General features: G+C 49.1%; 1 protein-coding gene across 1 annotated transcript in view; it reads left to right on the top strand.

Annotated features, from left to right (window-relative positions):
* Positions 1-3460: 3460 nt before the first annotated feature.
* Positions 3461-20794, top strand: part of DAW1 (dynein assembly factor with WD repeats 1) — a 53722-nt gene continuing 36388 nt past the window's right edge. Inside the window, exons 1-3 of the mRNA XM_088466824.1 lie at positions 3461-3563; positions 11932-12004; positions 20269-20413. Of these exons, the coding sequence (XP_088322950.1) occupies positions 3524-3563; positions 11932-12004; positions 20269-20413 (258 nt within the window). The 5' untranslated portion in view covers positions 3461-3523. The remainder of the gene's footprint in view (positions 3564-11931; positions 12005-20268; positions 20414-20794) is intronic.

Below are 20794 nucleotides of genomic sequence, written 5' to 3'. Positions count from 1 at the left end.
CTTAATTGCTTTGGCTATCTCCATCTTCAGACCATGGGCCTTATTCAGAGATGGACAGAATTGCAGAGCTGCACACAAGTGGTTACTCAATTCCAGACTAAAATTCAAATGCAGCAGGAGTTGTCTGTAGGAAACATACACCTCCTTGCTGAATCTATGTGACCCCAGAGCTGCAAACCTTGGATCACCATAGATTATGATTGTTGTCCCTTTGGTCAGGCTGTGGTAGCTGAAACTTACAGCAGCCTGTCCGGGGCCTGGCCCCTGCACTGCCCCCATTCTACCTGTCAATCAGGCAGAGTGCTGTATCTCAGGACTCATTCTGCACATGCGCAATGGAACCTGAGCATGTGCAGAGTACAGAACATCAGGGATGTGCACTAAACATCCGGTTAGCGTATATCTCTGAATCAGGTCCTATGTTAGTCCGCTAACCTCAGTGGAGGAGCCCTGCCAGAAAGGGATCTTGCAATCCCTCTACGGTGGGCTAATGCTGTATGCAATGACAGCAGAACTTTACTTCTTACTGACCATCAGGATAGGCTCTTATCAGAGCCCATTTTGTGCAATAACCATGCTCGGTTATAGGACAGCCCATGTGCGATGGCCATGCTCGGTTATAGGACAGCCCATGTGCGATGGCCATGCTCGGTTATAGGACAGCCCATGTGCGATGGCCATGCTCGGTTATAGGACAGCCCATGTGCGATGGCCATGCTCGGTTATAGGACAGCCCATGTGCGATGGCCATGCTCGGTTATAGGACAGCCCATGTGCGATGGCCATGCTCGGTTAAAGGACAGCCCATGTGCGATGGCCATGCTCGGTTATAGGACAGCCCATGTGCGATGGCCATGCTCGGTTATAGGACAGCCCATGTGCGATGGCCATGCTCGGTTATAGGACAGCCCATGTGCGATGGCCATGCTCGGTTATAGGCCAGCCCATGTGAGATGGCCATGCTCGGTTATAGGACAGCCCATGTGAGATGGCCATGCTCGGTTATAGGACAGCCCATGTGCGATGGCCATGCTCGGTTATAGGACAGCCCATGTGCGATGGCCATGTTCGGTTATAGGACAGCCCATGTGCGATGGCCATGCTCGGTTAAAGGACAGCCTATGTGCGATGGCCATGCTCTGTTAAAGGACAGCCCATGTGCCATGGCCATGCTCAGTTAAAGGACAGCCCATGTGCCATGGCCATGCTCGGTTATAGGACAGCCCATGTGCCATGGCCATGCTCGGTTATAGGACAGCCCATGTGCCATGGCCATGCTCGGCTATAGGACAGCCCATGTGCCATGGCCATGCTCGGTTATAGGACAGCCCATGTGCGATGGCCATGCTCGGTTATAGGACAGCCCATGTGCGATGGCCATGCTCGGTTATAGGACAGCCCATGTGCGATGGCCCTGTTCGGTTATAGGACAGCCCATGTGCGATGACCATTCTCCGCTATAGGACAGCCCATGTGAGATGGCCATGCTCGGTTATAGCATGGCTCCGCAGCGCCGGAACGGCGCTGTAGAGCAGCAAACTCTCACTGGGAAAATGGCAGCGGACATTTTCCCAGTGATCTGCGAATGCGCAGAAAAGATGTCCCCGGGAAAGTAGGCGCGGACGCCATTTTCCTGGAGCCCTGCGCATGTGCTGTAGATTCTGGCATGAAGCCAGAATCTACAGCGCTCAGTGTTGCTGAGCCACCGTCAGAGAGGAGGGGGCCCAAACGGAGGCTGCACACGGACCCCCTCCTCTCTGAAAACGCCCCTGGACTGATCGTACCGTGTGTACGCACCATTATTGTTTGCTGGAATCTTCCACACCCGCCTGATTTTACATTACCATTTTTCATTTGTTTACTCACTATTTTAATTGGAACTATGCAATTTTAATCATAGATATAAATACATTGCACTATAATTTATTCTAGTGGGAGAAATGGCTCCATCTTGTAGTGCCCCTAGTAGTAATCCCCCCTTGTAGTGCCCCCAGTAGTATTCCTCCCCCCTTGTAGTGCCCCTAGTAGTATTCCCCCCTGTAGTGCCCCCAGTAGTAATCTCCCCTTGTAGTGCTCCCAGTAGTAGCGCCCCCTTGTAGTGCCCCCAGTAGTAATCCCCTCCCTTCTAGTGCCCCCAGTAGTATTCCCCCCCTGTAGTATTACCCCCTGTAGTGTCCCCAGTAGTATTACCCCCTGTAGTATTACCCCTTGTAGTATCCCCAGTAGTATTACCCCCTTGTAGTATCCCCAGTAGTATTATCCCCTGTAGTGTCCCCAGTAGTAATCCCCCCTTGTAGTGCCCCCAGTAGTATTACCCCCTGTAGTGCCCCCAGTAGTATTACCCCCTTGTAGTATCCCCAGTAGTATTACCCTCTGTAGTGTCCCCAGTAGTATTACCCCCTTGTAGTATCCCCAGTAGTATTATCCCCAGTAGTAATCCCCCCTTGTAGTGCCCCCAGTAGTATTACCCCTGTAGTGCCCCAGTAGTATTACCCTCTGTAGTGTCCCCAGTAGTATTCCCCCCTTGTAGTGCCCCCCAGTAGTATTATCCCCTGTAGTGTGCACAGTATTCCCCCCTTGTAGTGCCCCCCAGTAGTATTACCCCCTGTAGTGTCCACAGCAGTATTCCCCCCCCTAGTAATCCCCCCTTGTAGTGCTCCCAGTAGTATTCCCCCCTTGTAGTGCCCCCAGTAGTGATCCACCTTCCCCCGCCCCCCACAGTAGAGACGTAATGAAAATTAATAAAAAAACACTTACCTGAAACCCGCCCCTGGTCCCGCCGCCGATACCAGCTCCTCCGTCCGCCGCTTTGCATTATGGGAGTGACGTCACTCCCATTACCCACTTTGGGAGCCGGAAGATGTCCGGCTCTGGCAGTGGGAGCAGCAGCCGATGAGAGTCTGTCTGACTCTCATCAGCTGCTAAAGCAAACACACAGCTGCCGGCGCCGGCGGCTGTGTGTTTGTGCTGTGTAGCGCTGACCGAACTCCATCCGGTTAGCGCTACACACGCGGTGCAGCTGTATCACAGACACAGTCTGCACCGCGGCCCGCATGGTACGCAGCTGTGGCGCCCTTCACTATGTGGCGCCTTACGCAACTGCGTACCATGCGTAACGGGAGAACCAGCCCTGTCCATCATAAAATAATAGAGCTGTGCTCCCAGCAGGAATCAGGGTACGTACAGTAACAGTTATAACTACATTTTATCATTTATATCATGTACTAGTAATATGGTAAAAGTTAACTTGAACATGTCTGTAAAAGAGACATGGCACATTATAAATCACTTTCACTTCCATTCATCTGCCTCCACCTAATAATAATAAGAATGTGAGTGACTGAGAGACAGTGCGCAGACCGTGCGATCACTATGGTAACATTACCAGCACCTCTGCGAGCAGCGCAGCCACAGACACCGCCCCTTACACGTGACACACTCTCACCCGCGCCTGCGCACTGGAAATGTTGTCAGTATCTATGGTAACGTCAGCACCGGGAGGAGAAAGAGACGAGTCTGCAAGATGCGGCTGAAGCGGTTCCTGCTCCGGTATTTTCCTCCAGGTGAGGTGAGGGACTTACTGTGTCTGGCGTATTATACATACCAGAGACATCTGTGTTCTGTACTGCAATGTCAGGGGGTTTCATGTGTATTAGCGCTGAGCCAGCAACTTATGGAAGGGGAAGAAAGGGAGTTAACAAGGGAAGGAAAGATAAAAGTAGAGAGTAAGTAGTAAGGGGTCTAGTTATTATCACTTAACTTCTACAAAACGTTTTTACCTGCTTTTGTAGAAATTAAGTTTTGGGGCCATTCAGGGGTGTATCTAGGGGTCCGCGTGCCCCTGGCAAAGTAAGGGACCGGCGCCCCACCCCCCCTCCTTTTTATAGGAATAATGAAACCTTCGGATTATAACTTAAATATTTGCAAATAAAAACAAAAGTAATCAGTTTTGAAAGAACTAAAACTCTTTATGAAGCTATCTGGGGCTGCTATAAATAACAGGCACACGGGAAACGAACTACTGCACAAACTCCTTATCCCGTTACCCTCCTGCTCATCCCCCATACTACACTATGGGCGGTATTAAATTGTTATAGTGCGCCCAATCTCCCGTCTAAAGTGACGGGAGATCGCAAGGCGCTATTCAATTATTGCAGTTTTTCACGCTGATCGCGTCCAAAGTGGTCGGGTTTTGCCGCGTTAATCAGCTTCCCTCGACCAAAGTGCTAGGCGCGACCGCGAAAAGTGATGTTTGGGTGCCCAAACAGGTCACATTTCAGCTCGTACCCCGCTGGGGCTGCCTATATGGACAAAGTTATCAGGGGCTACCCACTCCATTTACTTGGGTTGCAGATTGCTGGCAGGTCTCTGGTGGGCTGGAAGACTGCTGGTCCCTGTCACTGGTAAGCAGGCTGCTGGGCTCCTTGGCTGGTGCTGGTTGTTGGTCTCCCTGGCTGGCAGGCTGCTTGTCTAATCAGATACAGCATGCAGACTCAGCATAGGGAAGTAGAATCCATGTGCAGGTGGAACGCATAATTCCTTTCTACTTCCCTTCCTGTGTACATACAAGAGAAGTCCACTCACCAGTCACCTAACCCTATACCGACAATCATTTGTCCAGTAGCCTGTCATTTAAAGTTTGTCCCACCCCCACCATTGGACCTCGTCCAATCAGCGTGGGGTGTGGTGGACGAGTGACAAAGAGGACAGAGACGAGACAACTTCAAGTACTGTAATTTATGTTTTTAACACTTTGCTGCCAGCCAGTTTTATGCATTGGGGAGGAGGATTTGCTGTGTTGTGATATAGAAGTAGAAGCTTCTGCCTGTGACCGACACAGAGAGCAGACGCTGCCTCTTGCCTGTCTGCTAAATCAGTGAGCCCTGCAGCCGCAGTACGTACACACACACACACACGTCAGGGAGGAGGGAGGACGGGCTTAGGCTGCTCACATCACGCTGCTGTTGTTTCACAGTTCCCTGGCATGATAGAAAACTAACCAGCCGACGGCTGCTTTTTTTGTTTTAGCGCTGGATGGCGACCCCCCATTGGCTGGTGCCCCTGGCAAGTGCCATCTAAGCCAATAGGTAGATACGCCGCTGGGGCCATTCATCAAAAAAGTAATGCAGGAGATATCACAGATATCTCCTACTTACCTTTCTCTCCTGAATCATCCCTTTGTGGCCCGCTGTCCCCAAACACTAGTATCACAGAGATATCTCCTACTTACCTTTCTCTCCTGAATCGTCCCGATGTGGCCCGCTGTCCCCATACACTAGTATCACAGATATATCCTACTTACCTTTCTCTCCCGTAATGACCGCTGTCTCCATACACTAGTATCACAGATATCTCCTGCTTACCTTTCTCTCCCGGAATGACCGCTGTCCCCATACACTAGTATCACAGATATCTCCTGCTTACCTTTCTCTCCCGGGATGGCCAGCTGTCCCCATACACTAGTATCACATATATCTCCTACTTACCTTTCAGTCCTGAATCGTCCCAATGTGGCCTGTAGTCCACATACAATAGTAGCACAGATATCTCCTACTTACCTTTCTCTCCCGGAATGGCCCATTGTCCCCATACACTAGTATCACAGATATCTCCTGCTTACCTTTCTCTCCCGGAATGGCCCATTGTCCCCATACACTAGTATCACAGATATCTCCTGCTTACCTTTCTCTTGAGGAATGGCCCGCTGTCCCCATACACTAGTATCACAGATATCTCCTGCTTACCTTTCTCTCCCGGGATGGCCAGCTGTCCCCATACACTAGTATCACATATATCTCCTACTTACCTTTCAGTCCTGAATCGTCCCAATGTGGCCTGTAGTCCCCATACACTAGTAGCACAGATATCTCCTACTTACCTTTCTCTCCCGGAATGGCCCGTTGTCCCCATACACTAGTATCACAGATATCTCCTACTTACCTTTCTCTCCCGGAATGGCCCATTGTCCCCATACACTAGTATCACAGATATCTCCCACTTACCTTTCTCTCCCGGAATGGCCCATTGTCCCCATACACTAGTATCACAGATATCTCCTGCTTACCCGTCTCGCGCGGAATGACCCGATGCCCCCATACACTAGTATCACAGATATCTCCTACTTGCCTTCCTCTGGTGGAATGGCCCGATGTCCCCATACACTAGTATCACAGATATCTCCTACTTACCTTTCTCTCCCGGAATGGCCCATTGTCCCCATACACTAGTATCACAGATATCTCCTGCTTACCTTTCTCTTGAGGAATGGCCCGCTGTCCCCATACACTAGTATCACAGATATCTCCTGCTTACCTTTCTCTCCCAGGATGGCCAGCTGTCCCCATACACTAGTATCACATATATCTCCTACTTACCTTTCAGTCCTGAATCGTCCCAATGTGGCCTGTAGTCCCCATACACTAGTAGCACAGATATCTCCTACTTACCTTTCTCTCCCGGAATGGCCCATTGTCCCCATACACTAGTATCACAGATATCTCCTGCTTACCTTTCACTCCCTAATCGTCCCGATGTGGCCCGCTGTCCCCATACACTAGTATCACAGATATCTCCTGCTTACCTTTCACTCCCTAATCATCCCGATGTGGCCCGCTGTCCCCATACACTAGTATCACAGATATCTCCTACTTACCTTTCTCTCCCAGAATGGCCCATTGTCCCCATACACTAGTATCACAGATATCTCCTGCTTACCTTTCACTCCCTAATCGTCCCGATGTGGCCCGCTGTCCCCATACACTAGTATCACAGATATCTCCTGCTTACCTTTCACTCCCTGATCGTCTCGATGTGGCCCGTAGTGTATGGGGATCTAAATTCATCAAGCTCCGAAAATACAATATTTTCAGAGCTTGACTGTGGGAGCATTCGCCATCTTCAGATGTCGATCGCTCCAGCAAACGGCACTCACCCCGCTCCTTCCCTATGGGAAGAAGTCCTGTGTTGCGAAGAGGGATCCTTTCGGATCCTCCGGCACTGTCCGGCTCCTTTTGCCAGACACCAGGGCTTTGTGTGCCTGTGTGAACCCTAGTTCTAGGTCACGCAGGCGCGTTAGCACTGCAGAGTCAGACTCGCCAGTGTTAAGTTTCACTGCTCTGAAAGGAGCAGTGATACTGTTTGGGGAGACAGCTGATATTCGGATCAGCTGTCTCCACGCCAGAGCAATGATGAAATGCTCTGGTGCTCGCCGCGAGTAAGAATGTTAATTTACATAATTAATAGACCTCTAAGAGAGGCAGAGAGAGAGAGAGTGACGGAGAGACAGCGATAGAGTGAGAGAGAGTTAAGGAGAGAGAGGGAGAGTTAGCAAGGGAGGGAGGGACAGAGATAGTCAAAAGTAGACAGTGACTTAGGGAGGGAGAAAGAGAGAGTGATGAAGAGATAGAGAAGGGGGGGAGAGAGAGAGTGATGGAGAGACAGCGAGGGAGGGAGAAAGAGAGAGTGATGGAGAGAGAGTGATGGAGAGACAGCGAGGGAGGGAGGGAGAAAGAGAGAGAGTTAGACAGAGAGGATTTGAGGGAGAGCGTGAGGGAGAAATATATGGAGAGAGAGAGACTTCACATACGACAGCATATAAAGCTGCATATGTGCATAACAATGAGCATAGACAGAAGGACAGATGACGTTATGTTTTTTGACAAGTCCGCTATGGCAGCTGTAAAAACACACGGGGGCATATTTATTAATTATCGGGTCCTAGACATGATAATTATAATTTCTTATCACCGCTATTCACGGCAATAAGAAATAAATGTTCGCCCAGCCCTGTGGTGTGTAAGAAGTTGGAGTGATTGCATTAGCGTTCCATTCACTTCTTCGGGAGCCGTGCGCACTGCTGACCGCGCATACGCAACTGGTGAGTGCTGGGGAGGGATCCTACATATCCGTCTCCCGGTAACGCTTATGCAAAGTAGCGCATAGGCTGCAGTGGCTAACGCCATCTTGAGATTGCTTTCCGTAGCTTGGTATATTCTCCAAAAAAGTAGGCCCCCATAGAAACCTATAGGGGATATTTATTTGTGAGAACCCCGCCCGAAATCATTGGTTTTCAGGGAATATCACACAAATTATTATTAACGAATAGGCCCCCAAATGTTTGGCACTGCTGGAGAAATCGGATTTTTGAATGGCATGGCTCTCGTTAAATTTTGATAACCTCTTTTTCCATCAAAAATGGCTGAGAAAGGGGTTATCTCCTCTTGATACATTTGGCTCGATAATTGTTAACTATGGGGATCGCTGTTAGATCCACGCAAAGCTAACACTGAAGTACAGAAATATTATCTCCCACATTGGTTTGTAAGAGAATATACTCTAACAGTGACTGGTCTCTTGCACTACGCAGATATCATATTATAAAGTGAACTTCCACAGTAAACGATCATTGCCACCCTCAGCTGGAGGATGTTACTGAGATGATCACACGTACACCTGTAGTGAATTTAAATTTACTTTATACCAGACATATTTCAATGATATTTGTTTATAACAGATCAGACCATGCTGCATTCGCACGTCGGAGCTGAATGCATGCAATGTCGCTGACGATGCTTGGGAGCGCGCATCATCAGTGACATAGGGGTCTATATACTAAGCAGTGTTAGGAGACAGAGTGAAAAGTGATAAGGTGCCAGCCAATCTGCTCCTAACTGCCATCTCACTGTGTTTGAAAAATGACAGTTGGGAGTTGATTGGCTGGCACCTTATCACTTTTCACTCTGTCTCCTAACACTGCTTAGTAAATAGACCTCATAGTCTGTACACACTGGACGAGTGAACGACATATCGTCTGATCCACCTTTGCGGACGACATATCTTCTGCATATCATCTAGTGTGTACCCAGCATGAGGGCTGGCTCTGTCTGCAGCCTTACATTAGCCATGGATGAATTGGGTGTTTAATCGGATTATAATTATAGATAAAATATTATTTATCTGGGGTTTTTCCCAAAATAACAATCTATTTTGCATTGTTTTGCTCCGATTTATTAAAGCAATTTAACAGTGCTTTCTTGCCAAAACAGCGCTTCTGACAAAAGTGGGGACTGCAGTCTAAAGCTTTCATTTGCCTAATGCAGGAGATATCTTTGGTATTACCAGCATTTAGGATTTTTTATAATAGGCGAGTTACATAAGTCATGCAGAAATACAGATTATTACAATAACTTCTAAACATGATGCGATTCTAAAATAATAAAGGCAATATATTTTTTGTTGATAATTTTTGTCCATCTGTCAATTTTAATTATTTTATTTCACAAATAATCACTGTCTTCACTTATCTTTTTATATTTTGCTTCTGAAATATTGGTGTGAATATACTATTTTAATGAAAGTACAGTAAAAATAATACTTTTAGTTTGGTTTCAGTATACTCCAGCATGTCCCAGTTAAAACATTTTTCTTTTCTCTGTTTGGTTAATCTTCATATTCATGTTGGACTGGCTGTTACTCGCGGCATTGCCCACGTAGAAATCGCTTCTGCCAACATAGTTTATATTTGAGGTGTTCTAGTTATATTGCTGTGCATAGGGGCCCTGTGGCGGGAGTGACCCACGTGACCAGCAGCGCTATACAGACTGTTGTTAGCAGCGCCTCCCACCACTCACACCAATGTCACTGTGTGTCCTGTGCACAGACTGCTATGTAGCCTATCCTATTCACCCACCACTCACACCAATGTCACTGTGTGCCTTGTGCACAGACTGCTGTGTAGCCTATCCTATTCAAGTGAATGCGGGACCAAAGCACATCTCCCCCCATCCCTTACCGGCCACACATATGGTGCCACACCCATCTCTTGCATTCATGATGACAATACATTTTTTTTTTTGTGTTATTAAATCTACCTGCTTAAAACTGTGTAGGTCCCCTTCGTGGCGCCAAAACAGCTCTGACCCGTTGAGATATTGACTCCACAAGAGCTCTGAAGGTGTCCTGTGTTATGTGGCACCAACACCTTAGCAGCAGATCCTTTAAGTCATGTAAGTTGTTAGGTGGGGCTTACATAGTTTGGACTTGTTTTTCCAGCACATCCCACATGCTCGATCAGACTGAGATTTGAGGAATTTGGAGACAAATTCAAAATCTTGAACTCTTTGTTATGTCCCTCAAACCATAACTGAGCAATGTTTGCAGTGTGGCAGGGAGCATTATTCTGCTGAAAGAGGCCACTGCCATCAGGGAATACCGTTGCCATGAAGGGGTGTACTTGGTCAGCAACAATGTTTAGGTAGGTAGTAGATGTCAAAATAACATCCAAATGAATGCCAGGACCCATTGTTTCCCAGCAGAACATTGCCCAGAGCATCACACTACCTATGCAGGCTTGCCTTCTCCCCATAGTGCATCCTGGTGGCATCTCTTCCCCAGGTAAATGGGGCACACGCTCCCAGCTGTCCACATGATGTAAAAGAAAACTTGATTCATCAGACAAGGACACCTTCTCCATTGCTCCATGGTCCAGTTCTGATGTAGCTACTTTTGGCAATGGACAGGGTCAGCATGGGCACTCTGACGCATCGGCAGCTACGTAGCCCCATAAGCAGCAAGCTGTGATGCACAGTGTGATCTGACATCTTCCTATCATAGCCAGTAACTTTTAAAGCTATTTGTGCTACGGTAGCTCTTCTTTGGGTCTGGACCAGACAGGCTAGTCGTCAATCCCAACGTGCAATCAATGAGCCTTGGGCGCCCATGACCCTGTCACCTGTTCACTAGTTGCCCTTCCTTGGACCACTTTTGGTAGGTAGTACCGCTGCATAGTGCGAACACCCGACAAGACCTGCTGTTTTTCATATGCTCTGACCCAGTCGTCTAGCCATCACAATTTGGCCCTTGTTGCTCAGGTCCTTACACTTGCCCATTTTTCCTGCTTCCAAAACACATCAACTACAAGAAATGACTGTTCACTTGCTGCCTAACATATTCCAACCATTGACAGGTGCCATTGTCAATGGTTTTAATATTATGGCTGATGGGTGTATATTATATGTTGTACTGTAGTTTAGTTGAAATTACTGACTCTTACTTGAGTTATTAAATATATCATCATTACTTATAGTACACTTAGCAGTGCAGCAGTGACATACAGTAAGGTAAATGCTGGGGAGGCACTGGCTAGGATCAGAGCCAGATTTACACATACATACAGTATATGCACCCGAGGGTACATGTGGGCATTATACAAAGGTGCAGCAGTATATAGTGATGGAAATTTGTTGCGTTTTGATCAGGGATGTGCGGAAAATATTGACAGTGGAGGCAGTGCCTATAATGATTAGAATAATACAAAGAAGATATTTATAATATTTTTCTTCAAAGTTTTGACTATAAAAATTATAAGAAAAATATTAGAGTATACCTAAGTATGACAGGAAAGGCTCTGCAAACCTGTCTCACCCGATCGCACATCACTTCAGTGCAGTATCCAGTATCTGCAATGTGTAACATTGATTCCTGCATTTGAAACATGGCACAAGCTCTATAGACAGTGGATGTAAAAAGATATAAAACTGAAAGCTGAAAAAACAGGTAACAATACATTATGAGAGTTCTGTACATTAGGCCATCGCCCTGTTCTCTATATGAATAACAGCAAGCTTTCCAGTAGCAGTAATTACAGTTACCATGAGACAGGTCTGCGGTTGGGTCCCGCTGGGCAAGTCACTTGGTTGCAAAGTCCCTGATTCCTAGAGAACCTTTCCGCCCATTAATTAGACTAATTGTGATGGGAAAACGCTGCACAGCTACAATACAAAAACATAAGTAGAAGATCAGCTAAATTAATTGCTACATCAGTCGACATGGATATTGTTATGATGAGGTTCATTGTTATTATTATTTATTGTATTCATTCTGACTTAGTTGTATAAAACGGATCTTGTTTGATTTTGGGGTTATTTTCTACAGGAATTATTTTGGAATATGAAAAAGGTGGCGAGCTGAAGACCAAGTCCATTGATTTATTGGAGCTGTCCCCCAAGTAAGTCCTGCTTCCAGGAGCTCTAGTGCAGCTTTACATAACATTGACACAGCTGAAGGAGCTACAAATTGGTTACGGGGGTTATTTGCCATGAGACTCAGGGCCTGATTCAGAGCCGCTCGTAAGCGGCCGCTCGTTCGCTCTGAGCGATGGTCGCACAACTGCGCATGCGTATGGGCCATAATGCGCATGCGCAAACAAGTCATTGCGGTAAGAAATCGTGCGCTCGCAAAACAGTTAGGGGCTGCTAATTTGATTTACAGAATGTACCGTTTGTGGGTGGTAACAGGGGAAGGTGCTTGAAAACGGGGGAGTGGAGATCCGAACGCAGGCGTGCCAAACGGTCAAAAGGGCGTTTAATGGGAGTGCATAATTGTAAAGGAGCGTCATCGACCACGTCACTTGGTTGTCTTTTAGCCTGAACTGCTCGCAGTGATAGCGGTAAGAAAAACCTACCACAAGCACTGCGTGCAGTTCAGATGCCTTTCGATGTACCCGATTAATCTAATAAATACCGGAGATGACGTGTGTTGCGAACGGCAAAGGGGCGTCTTTACAAAATAGCGAGCGCATTTTTCGTTCGCTCGCTCAGACATAGAGGCGTCAACAAACCGCAAAGAGCGAGCGCTCAATTTAAATAGCCGGCCCCTTTTTTGGAACGACCGTCCGCAAATAGCATCCGGCTCTGAATCAGGCCCTCAGACCCCAACCTTGAAGAACCTTGTGTAGCACGTGGATGGGTGTCCCACCATTACCTCATAGCTGTCACCGAGCTCTAATGGGGAAGGAAGTGAGAATTTTCCTTGCTGGAGAACTCCTGCACTAGCTATGAAAGCTGCTGGGAAGTTAGGTGTGTGCTGTGTGTCACATCTGTCTCTCTCTGCGCTCCTCCTGCACCCAGGGTCAACATCTGCTATGAGGTAACACTAGGTATAGAGAGATTTTATAATATATCTTCTTACATCCCTGGCATCACTGCTTTCATGCCTAATGCCATCTACATTCTAGTTTAATGAAGGAAGGAGAAAATATCTTTTTGTCTGTGAGCCTGTACTACAAATTGCCTTTTATACAATATTTATAAAACACTGTCAGAGTGCGCCATACATTCACTGTACTCCCTGCTTATAAAAGTTCACCCCTGTTGACCATTGTTAAATTCACTATCTTTCCTATTAAGCTGGGTACACACTGAAGTTCCGTTTCGTAATGACAAATTGCCTACATCGCTCAGTGTGTATGGGTGATTGCACGCTCCCGTTGTCGCTAGGTTTGATGCGCTGCACATATCACTAGTGACCTGTGGTATGTTAATGGAGGAGGGAACAGTCCGTTATTCATTAACTCGTTCAAGTGTGTACGGGTAATTCCCGTTCAAGGGTATTCGTTCTGATGTCGGAACGAATGCCCGCCGCTCCAGTGTGTACCCAGCTTTAGATTAACTCACTCAGGGCAGCGGCTTTGTCCCTGCTATCTTATAATGTTAGCACTTGTTTGTCTAATACATTGTGCGGAGCTGCATACATTGTGCGGCCTCACCAAATACACAATGGATCATGATAAATTAAATACAGTACTAACTTTATTTGAAAAAAGCACCTTTCAGACCTTGGGGAATTTCAGTCTTAATAATCAGGAAGAGACATACAAAGCCTATAGTAAAAATAGAACATAACCATAAAAAACGGAACCAGTCTGCGCTGATTATCTACTAATTGAGAATTTGATCTTTCTACTTCAGGGTCCATAGGGTATCCACAGGATACCTTGGGGTATAGGTGATGACGTCAGGCATCGGGCACCATAGAGTTAAGTTTTCAGCCTCCCAGGATGCACTAGGGTCCCCCTCCTATACCCCGCGCCCGAGCCAAGGCATCTCAGTTTCATTTGGTGCCTGGCCGGAGTCGGATGCACCTGTTTAGAGGGGGGCTAGAATTGGCCCCTGAAGTTTTCTACAAGCAGCGGTGGCTGCTCATCTGGATGTAAAGCATGGACAGTCAGTGCTGACGTTCATGCTGTCTTCCCTACACCCCCGCCGGTACCAGAACGCCGGTACTGATCCGGGGATGGTGGTAGGCATCTGGGGTCACAGCTAGCGGTGACCCCAGATGTTTGGGACCATGGCCGGATTCAAGGGGGCAGCAGGTAAGCCGCGGGGTCCAGCGGTGGGTCCCTGCTGAACACATGGTCCAGAGTCCCCAGGCAGGGGGCTCCCTGGGGACTGGCTGCAGCGTGGAGCCAGGTTCTAACCTGCGCTTCCACTACCCCCCTGGGTAGACAGCAGGAATGCGGCAGAGCGGTAGCGCTGCGGCGTCCCAGGGGTTAAATGCATGCCAGGGGAGCGCGCCTTCCCTGTCTCACAGCCGGCGCCTCCCCCGCTGCACACAGCCCTCTCTGCTCTAGCTGACTGGTCCTGTGTCAGCGCTCCTCCCCCAGGCCGGCCTCCTCTCTGCTCCTCGGTGGCCATCTTTGGAAGAAGCATGGTGAGCGCTGCTGGACGCTGATGAACGGTGGCATCGCGGTCTGGGTCCCCCTGCATACCTCTCCTCCGTTGGATTAAGGTCTGTGTATGCAGCGCTGTGTCCTACCAGACTCTGAGTCTGTGTAGTTGAGGATCAGCGCTGATAGTGCAGGAATTGATTTCTTTGCATTGTATGTGACCTATGCTAGCGTCTGCTGCCTGTACTTTCATTTTCTATCTGTCAGCATTTTAACTGTCCTTGTTCTTTCTGCTAAAGCCCTTGCGGTGCGGTGCTTGCAGGGTGGTCTCACACTATACTAACGAGTATCAGTGAGAGGGGTCACATACTTACCATTATATCTGAAAGTGATTTTCCTCTCCAGCTTTTATGTACTACATGCAAGGTACCTATAGCGGAGGGGGACAGTAGTGCGGAAGGACTATGTCGACGGTGTTATTCATTGACGCGACCGATTACGGTCACGGCTCCGGTTCAGGAGCCGCCCTGGGCTTGTTTTGCCAAAGCGCTTACAACCCTCGTGGGCCAGTTAGCTCCGCAGCCTGCCTTCACTCAGATGGGTTTGTCCCAGCAGTCAGTGGTGTCGTCACCCATGCAGGGTTTCCTAAGACAATTGATGGTACCCCACAGTCTCCCTATTTCCCCTCCTCAGGTCTCTCATGAGCCTGCGTGGGTTAATTCGTTAACAAGCTCTGTACAGCAGTTGTCAGAAGTGTTGCAAGGGGAGTCTGTGATGCGGCCTCACAAGCGGCCGGTGGCGTCTCTGTCTGCTCCTTATGAGGATGACGACGGGACGTCCGATGATGGGGAGATTCTGGATCTTTCTGACCAGGAACCTCCCCGTCCTAAAGAGTCGGAAGCTAAGTCTAAGGTGTATATACCTGACCTTATTCGTGCAGTCCGTACTGCTTTAGTTATTGAGGATGAGGAGCCTCCAGTATCAAAGTCCAAATACGCCTTTTTCAAGGATGTTAAAGGAGATACCACAGTGTTTCCTCTTTCGGGGCAATTAGTTGACCATCTAGAGGAAGCGTGGAAACAGCCAGGCAAAAGATATCAACCTCAAAGGTGTTTAGCAGTGGCGTATCCGTTTGCGGACAATTATTTTGCCGAGTGGGAGTCCCCTCCACAGGTGGATTCTCATGTGACATGCCTTGTCCATAGTGCCACATTACCCATGCCATCCATGTCCTCCCTTAAGGATGCTACGGACCGCAAGGTGGAGATCTGCCTGAAGTCCGTCTATTCCCTTGCGGTGGGGGCAGCGCGGTCGGCTATGGCCATTTGCTGGGTTGCCAGAACTATGGAGCGCTGGGCTGATACGTTGGAGGCATCCCTCGATTCCGACTGTTCGGCTGAGCAGACGGAATTGATCGGCAATCTCCGGGATTCAGCCACTTATATCAACGAAGCGGCCTTGGATATTAGTACCCTGGCGTCTCGAATTTCTTCGGGCAGCTGTAGCTCCTCGTCGCACATTGTGGTTGCGATCTTGGAAGGCGGACGCGGATTCCAAAAAGGTTTTGGAAGTGTTGCCTTTTAACGGAGAAGTTCTCTTTGGTCCGGACCTGGACAAAATTGTAGCCACGCTGGCGGCAGCCAAATCGGCATGTCTCCCGTCGGCTGCAGTTTCTTCCGGTTCAGGTAAGTCGTTCTTTTGGCCTTATAGGGCCCAGGGTAGGCCTAAAGCACAGTGCTTTCCCCGACAGGCTGGCCCCAAGAAATCGGCCAAGCCCCGGAAGCAGGCCTGGAGTACCAGACGTCCGGCTCCTAAGCCAGATGACAAGCCTGCGGCCTGACGGTCCGGGCCTCCCTTTGGGGGATCCCAAAGTGGGAGGCCGCCTGCTGCAGTTCGCCCGGTGTTGGTCGGTCACCACGACGGACACTTGGGTTCTCGAGGTGGTCTCACACGGGTATGCCCTCTCCTTCCGGCACAGACCCCCGGCTCGATTCTTCACCACGGGTCTACCATCAGACCGGAACAAGGCCACGGAGCTGCGGAAGGTCTTGCACACTATGCTCCAGGCTGGAGTTATAGTGCCTGTTCCATTCTCCCAGAGGGGCCAGGGTTTCTATTCCAATCTCTTTTTGGTGCAGAAACCCAATGGGTCGTTTCGTCCGATTCTCAACCTCAAAGCTCTCAACAAGTCTTTGCGGGTGCCGAAGTTTCGGATGGAGACCCTTCGGTCCATCATTCTGGCGCTGGAACCTGGGGACTACATGGTGTCATTGGACATACAGGACGCTTACCTGCATGTCCCTATTCTTTTGCGCCATCAGCAGTTCCTCAGGTTTGCAATACGCAGCGACCACTTTCAGTTCCGGGCGTTACCTTTTGGCCTGGCGACAGCACCACGTGTTTTCACCAAGGTGATGGCGGTCATGGCGGCTTCCCTGCAGCTGGAGGGAGTCCGCATGTTGCCGTACTTGGACGACCTTCTCTTAGTGGCAGGATCTCCGGAGCTCCCTCTGCGCCACTTGGACCTGACCATTGCGCTACTGCAACGGCACGGCTGGTTGATAAACTGGCAGAAGTCCACCCCGATCCCGTCTCAGCGGATTCTGCATCTCGGAGCCTTATTGGACTCGGGACAGCAACGGATCTTTGTGACGGGGGAAAAGATCTCTGCCTTACAGTCGAGGGTGCGCAGTTGTCTGCAGAGCCGCCGGGTGTCTCTGCACTCGGCAATGAGGTTACTGGGCTCCATGATGTCGGTATTCGACATGGTGGAATATGCCCAGTTTCACTCCAGACCTCTGCAGCACCTGATCCTGTCCAAGTGGAATGGACTGCCTCAAGAGTCTGAAGTCCCAAACGCTGGTGCTCACTCCGGAGGTTCGCCTGTCTCTAGCCTGGTGGTTGCAGACGACCCATCTCAACAGGGGTCGTCCGTTCTGGGTGGCGAATTGGGTCCTGTTAACAACGGACGCCAGTCTTCGGGGCTGGGGAGCGGTCTCGGGTCCACACTTGTTCCAGGGCAGGTGGACTCCGACAGAAGCAGAGCTTCCAATAAACATCTTGGAACTCCGAGCGGTTTTCAATGCTCTCCAGCAGGCACATCGGGTTCTCCGAGGTCACCCAGTGCAGGTCCAGTCGGACAACGCTACCACCGTGGCCTACATAAGCCGGCAAGGAGGAACCCGAAGTCGGGCGGCTCTCGTAGAGGTGTCTCGGATCCTGATATGGGCGGAGCGCAATCTTCCGGCCATATCAGCTGTCTTCATCGCGGGAGTGCTAAACTGGGAGGAGGACTTTCTCAGTCACCAGGACGTTCATCCAGGGGAATGGTCCCTGCACCCGGACGTTTTTCAACTGCTGGTGGACAGGTGGGGTCTTCCAGAGATCGACCTCATGGCGTCACGGCACAACAACAAGTTGCCGGTGTACGGGTCTCGCACAAGAGATGAAAAGGCGTCTCTGGTGGATGCTCTGTCCGTCCGGTGGACGTTCCGGTTTGCTTACCTCTTTCCTCCGGTTTCCCTTCTTCCACGGGTAATCCGGAAATTCAAACAGGAAGGAGGGACGCTCCTGTTGATAGCTCCCGCATGGCCCAGACGGCACTGGTTCTCAGACCTTCAGGGTCTGTCCGTGGACAGTCCTCTGCGGTTGCCGCTACGACCCCACCTTCTGTCACAGGGTCCTTGTCTTCACCCGGACCTGACTCGGCTGTCTTTGACGACGTGGCTGTTGAGACGGCCATGTTAAGGTCCAGGGGGTTTTCCAGCTGTGTGGTGCGAACCATGCTAAGAGCTCGGAAACCGTCTTCCGCGAGAATATACCATCGCGTGTGGCATACGTTCTTCCAGTGGTGTCGACCGAGAGGTTATGCACCGCGGGAGTTTCGTCTGTCTCGTGTACTCGCCTTCCTACAAGCGGGACTAGACCACGGGCTTCGCCTTGCTTCTTTGAAGGTGCAGGCTTCTGCCCTGTCTGTCTGGTTTCACCGTTTGATTGCTACAATCCCTGATGTACGCACCTTTATGCAGGGCGTTCTGCGAATTCAGCCGCCTTTTGTTCCACCCGTTGCGCCTTGGGACTTGGCTGTGGTCCTGAGAGCTCTCCAAGGACCGCGGTTTGAACCACTGGGCTCAGTGGATCTTAAATGGCTTACAGCTAAGACTGTTTTCCTTCTGGCCATAGCTTCGGCCAGACGTGTTTCTGATTTAGGGGCTCTCTCTTGTAGACCCCCTTTCTTGATTTTTCATGGGAACAGGGCAGTGCTACGCACTCGTCCTGATTTTCTTCCCAAAGTTGTTTCCCAGTTTCATGTTAACGAGGAAATAGTTGTTCCAGCTTTTAACTCACCCGGCCTTTCAGTGGGTGAGGCCACTTTGGATGTTGTGCGGGCCTTACGGATTTATGTTGACCGCACTTCTTTGTTTAGGAAGTCGGACGCCTTGTTTGTCCTCTATGGCTTCCATAAAAAGGGTTGGCCTGCTTCAAAACAAACTTTGGCAGCCTGGATCCGTATGGCTATTTCTGAAGCTTATCTTTATGAAGGCCTGCAGGTTCCTCCTTCTGTGAAGGCTCATTCCACTAGGTCTGTGGGTCCTTCGTGGGCAGCTCGACGTGGTGCCTCTGCAGTCCAGATCTGCAAGGCTGCTACGTGGTCCTCTGTCCATACCTTTGTGAGGTATTATGCGTTTTACACCTTTGCCTCTCAGGATGCTTCCTTCGGGCGGCAGATTCTCCTTTCAGCACAGGAGCGTCCCCACCCTTAAAGGATACTGCTTTGGGACATCCCCAAGGTATCCTGTGGATACCCTATGGACCCTGAAGTAGAAAATATGAGATATGGTAAGAACTTACTCTTGTTATCTCTATTTCTACGAAGTCCATAGGGTTCCACAGGACTCCCGCCCTGTCGCACCTGTGCTGCAGATGGGCCTTGCTCTGGTCACCGGTTTTTCCGTCTCCCTCTGGTGAGAGTGTGATTCTTGTGTGTGTCCAGATCTTTCTTCTCTCTCTTCCTTCTCCTCCTCCGGCCTATGGCTTGGTACATAACTGAGATGCCTTGGCTCGGGGACGGGGTATAGGAGGGGGACCCTAGTGCATCCTGGGAGGCTGAAACTTAACTCTATGGTGCCCGATGCCTGACGTCATCACCTATACCCCAAGGTATCCTGTGGAACCCTATGGACTTCGTAGAAATAGAGATAACAAAGGTAAGTTCTTACCATATCTCATATTATCAAGCTGTTCTTTAAAACTGGCTAAGCAGCAGTTTTATAGAAATAAGACTATAAGAAGGAATACAACTCATGAACTGCGCTATGCCAGTGTTAAAATAAGTATACACATATAATTCCAAGTGCAAGTAAATTAATAATACTTTTATTAAAAATTGGTTAATTAATAGCCTAGCAATAAAAAAGTATACATACACAAATGCATGGGTCCCAGCATAACAATAACTAATTGTAAAAAACAGTCAAGGTATTTTTGTCCTCATTAAACAATGTCCAGAATGCGTTCAGGCTGGGGAGGAGAATATAGTATTTAAAACAATCACAGTCCGATTGCACAGCACCAATGAAGTAACACTATGTATCCAGTGTTCTCCCCAGGCTCTATGTTCCAGGTGCAACGCCCGGCAAGAAACCGCTACCGCCCGGCACTTTGCACCTCCCGCCCCATTGTGCAATGTCTCCTATCGCCCGGACACCCTTAATATGTCCCTGTTGCCACGAACACGGGTATATGTGTATTCTATTTCAACACTGGCATAGCGCAGCATGTTTTAGTAAAAATGCACTTAGGAATGTTTGTCTTGTGCATTAAAGGACGGATGTGGACCTGCTAGTAGAAGAAATACAGAAAGCTGAGCCTCTAATCACGGCCTCCCGCACCCAACAAGTGAAGCATCTTATTCTGAGGCTGCAAGAGAAAATAGGACAGCAAGATCATCACAAATTCTATCTATTCAAGGTCAGTGCTCACAGCCGTCTCTCTGTGGTTCCCCAGGTCTCTGACAGTTCCCGATTGGAAAACTGGGATAAAATAGGACTGATTCAGCCAGATTAAGTTGTCCAGAGAAAGTGACCAGCTCCTATCTCCAACTTAGTATTTATCCAGTCTACAGATGTGTACTCATACACTATGGTTCTAGACATGCCAAGTAGACACTCTTGCTGTGCCGGGGTCTTAGCTACAGCAAATTCCTTTTTTCAAAAGTTGCATCTTATTCACACTGCGGCTATTGTTCCCCCATCTTTCATTATGCTGAATCTGCGACTTTATACATTGTTTGTACTAAATCCTTTGCGACAAAAGGCCGCCCATAGACGCTGCTGTGTGGGACACAGAATT

Source organism: Taudactylus pleione, unplaced genomic scaffold (genome assembly GCF_031769625.1).
Source record: "Taudactylus pleione unplaced genomic scaffold, aTauple2 ptg000066l, whole genome shotgun sequence".
Classification (NCBI taxonomy): domain Eukaryota; kingdom Metazoa; phylum Chordata; class Amphibia; order Anura; family Myobatrachidae; genus Taudactylus; species Taudactylus pleione.
This window is presented reverse-complemented; position numbering and strand designations above follow the sequence as displayed.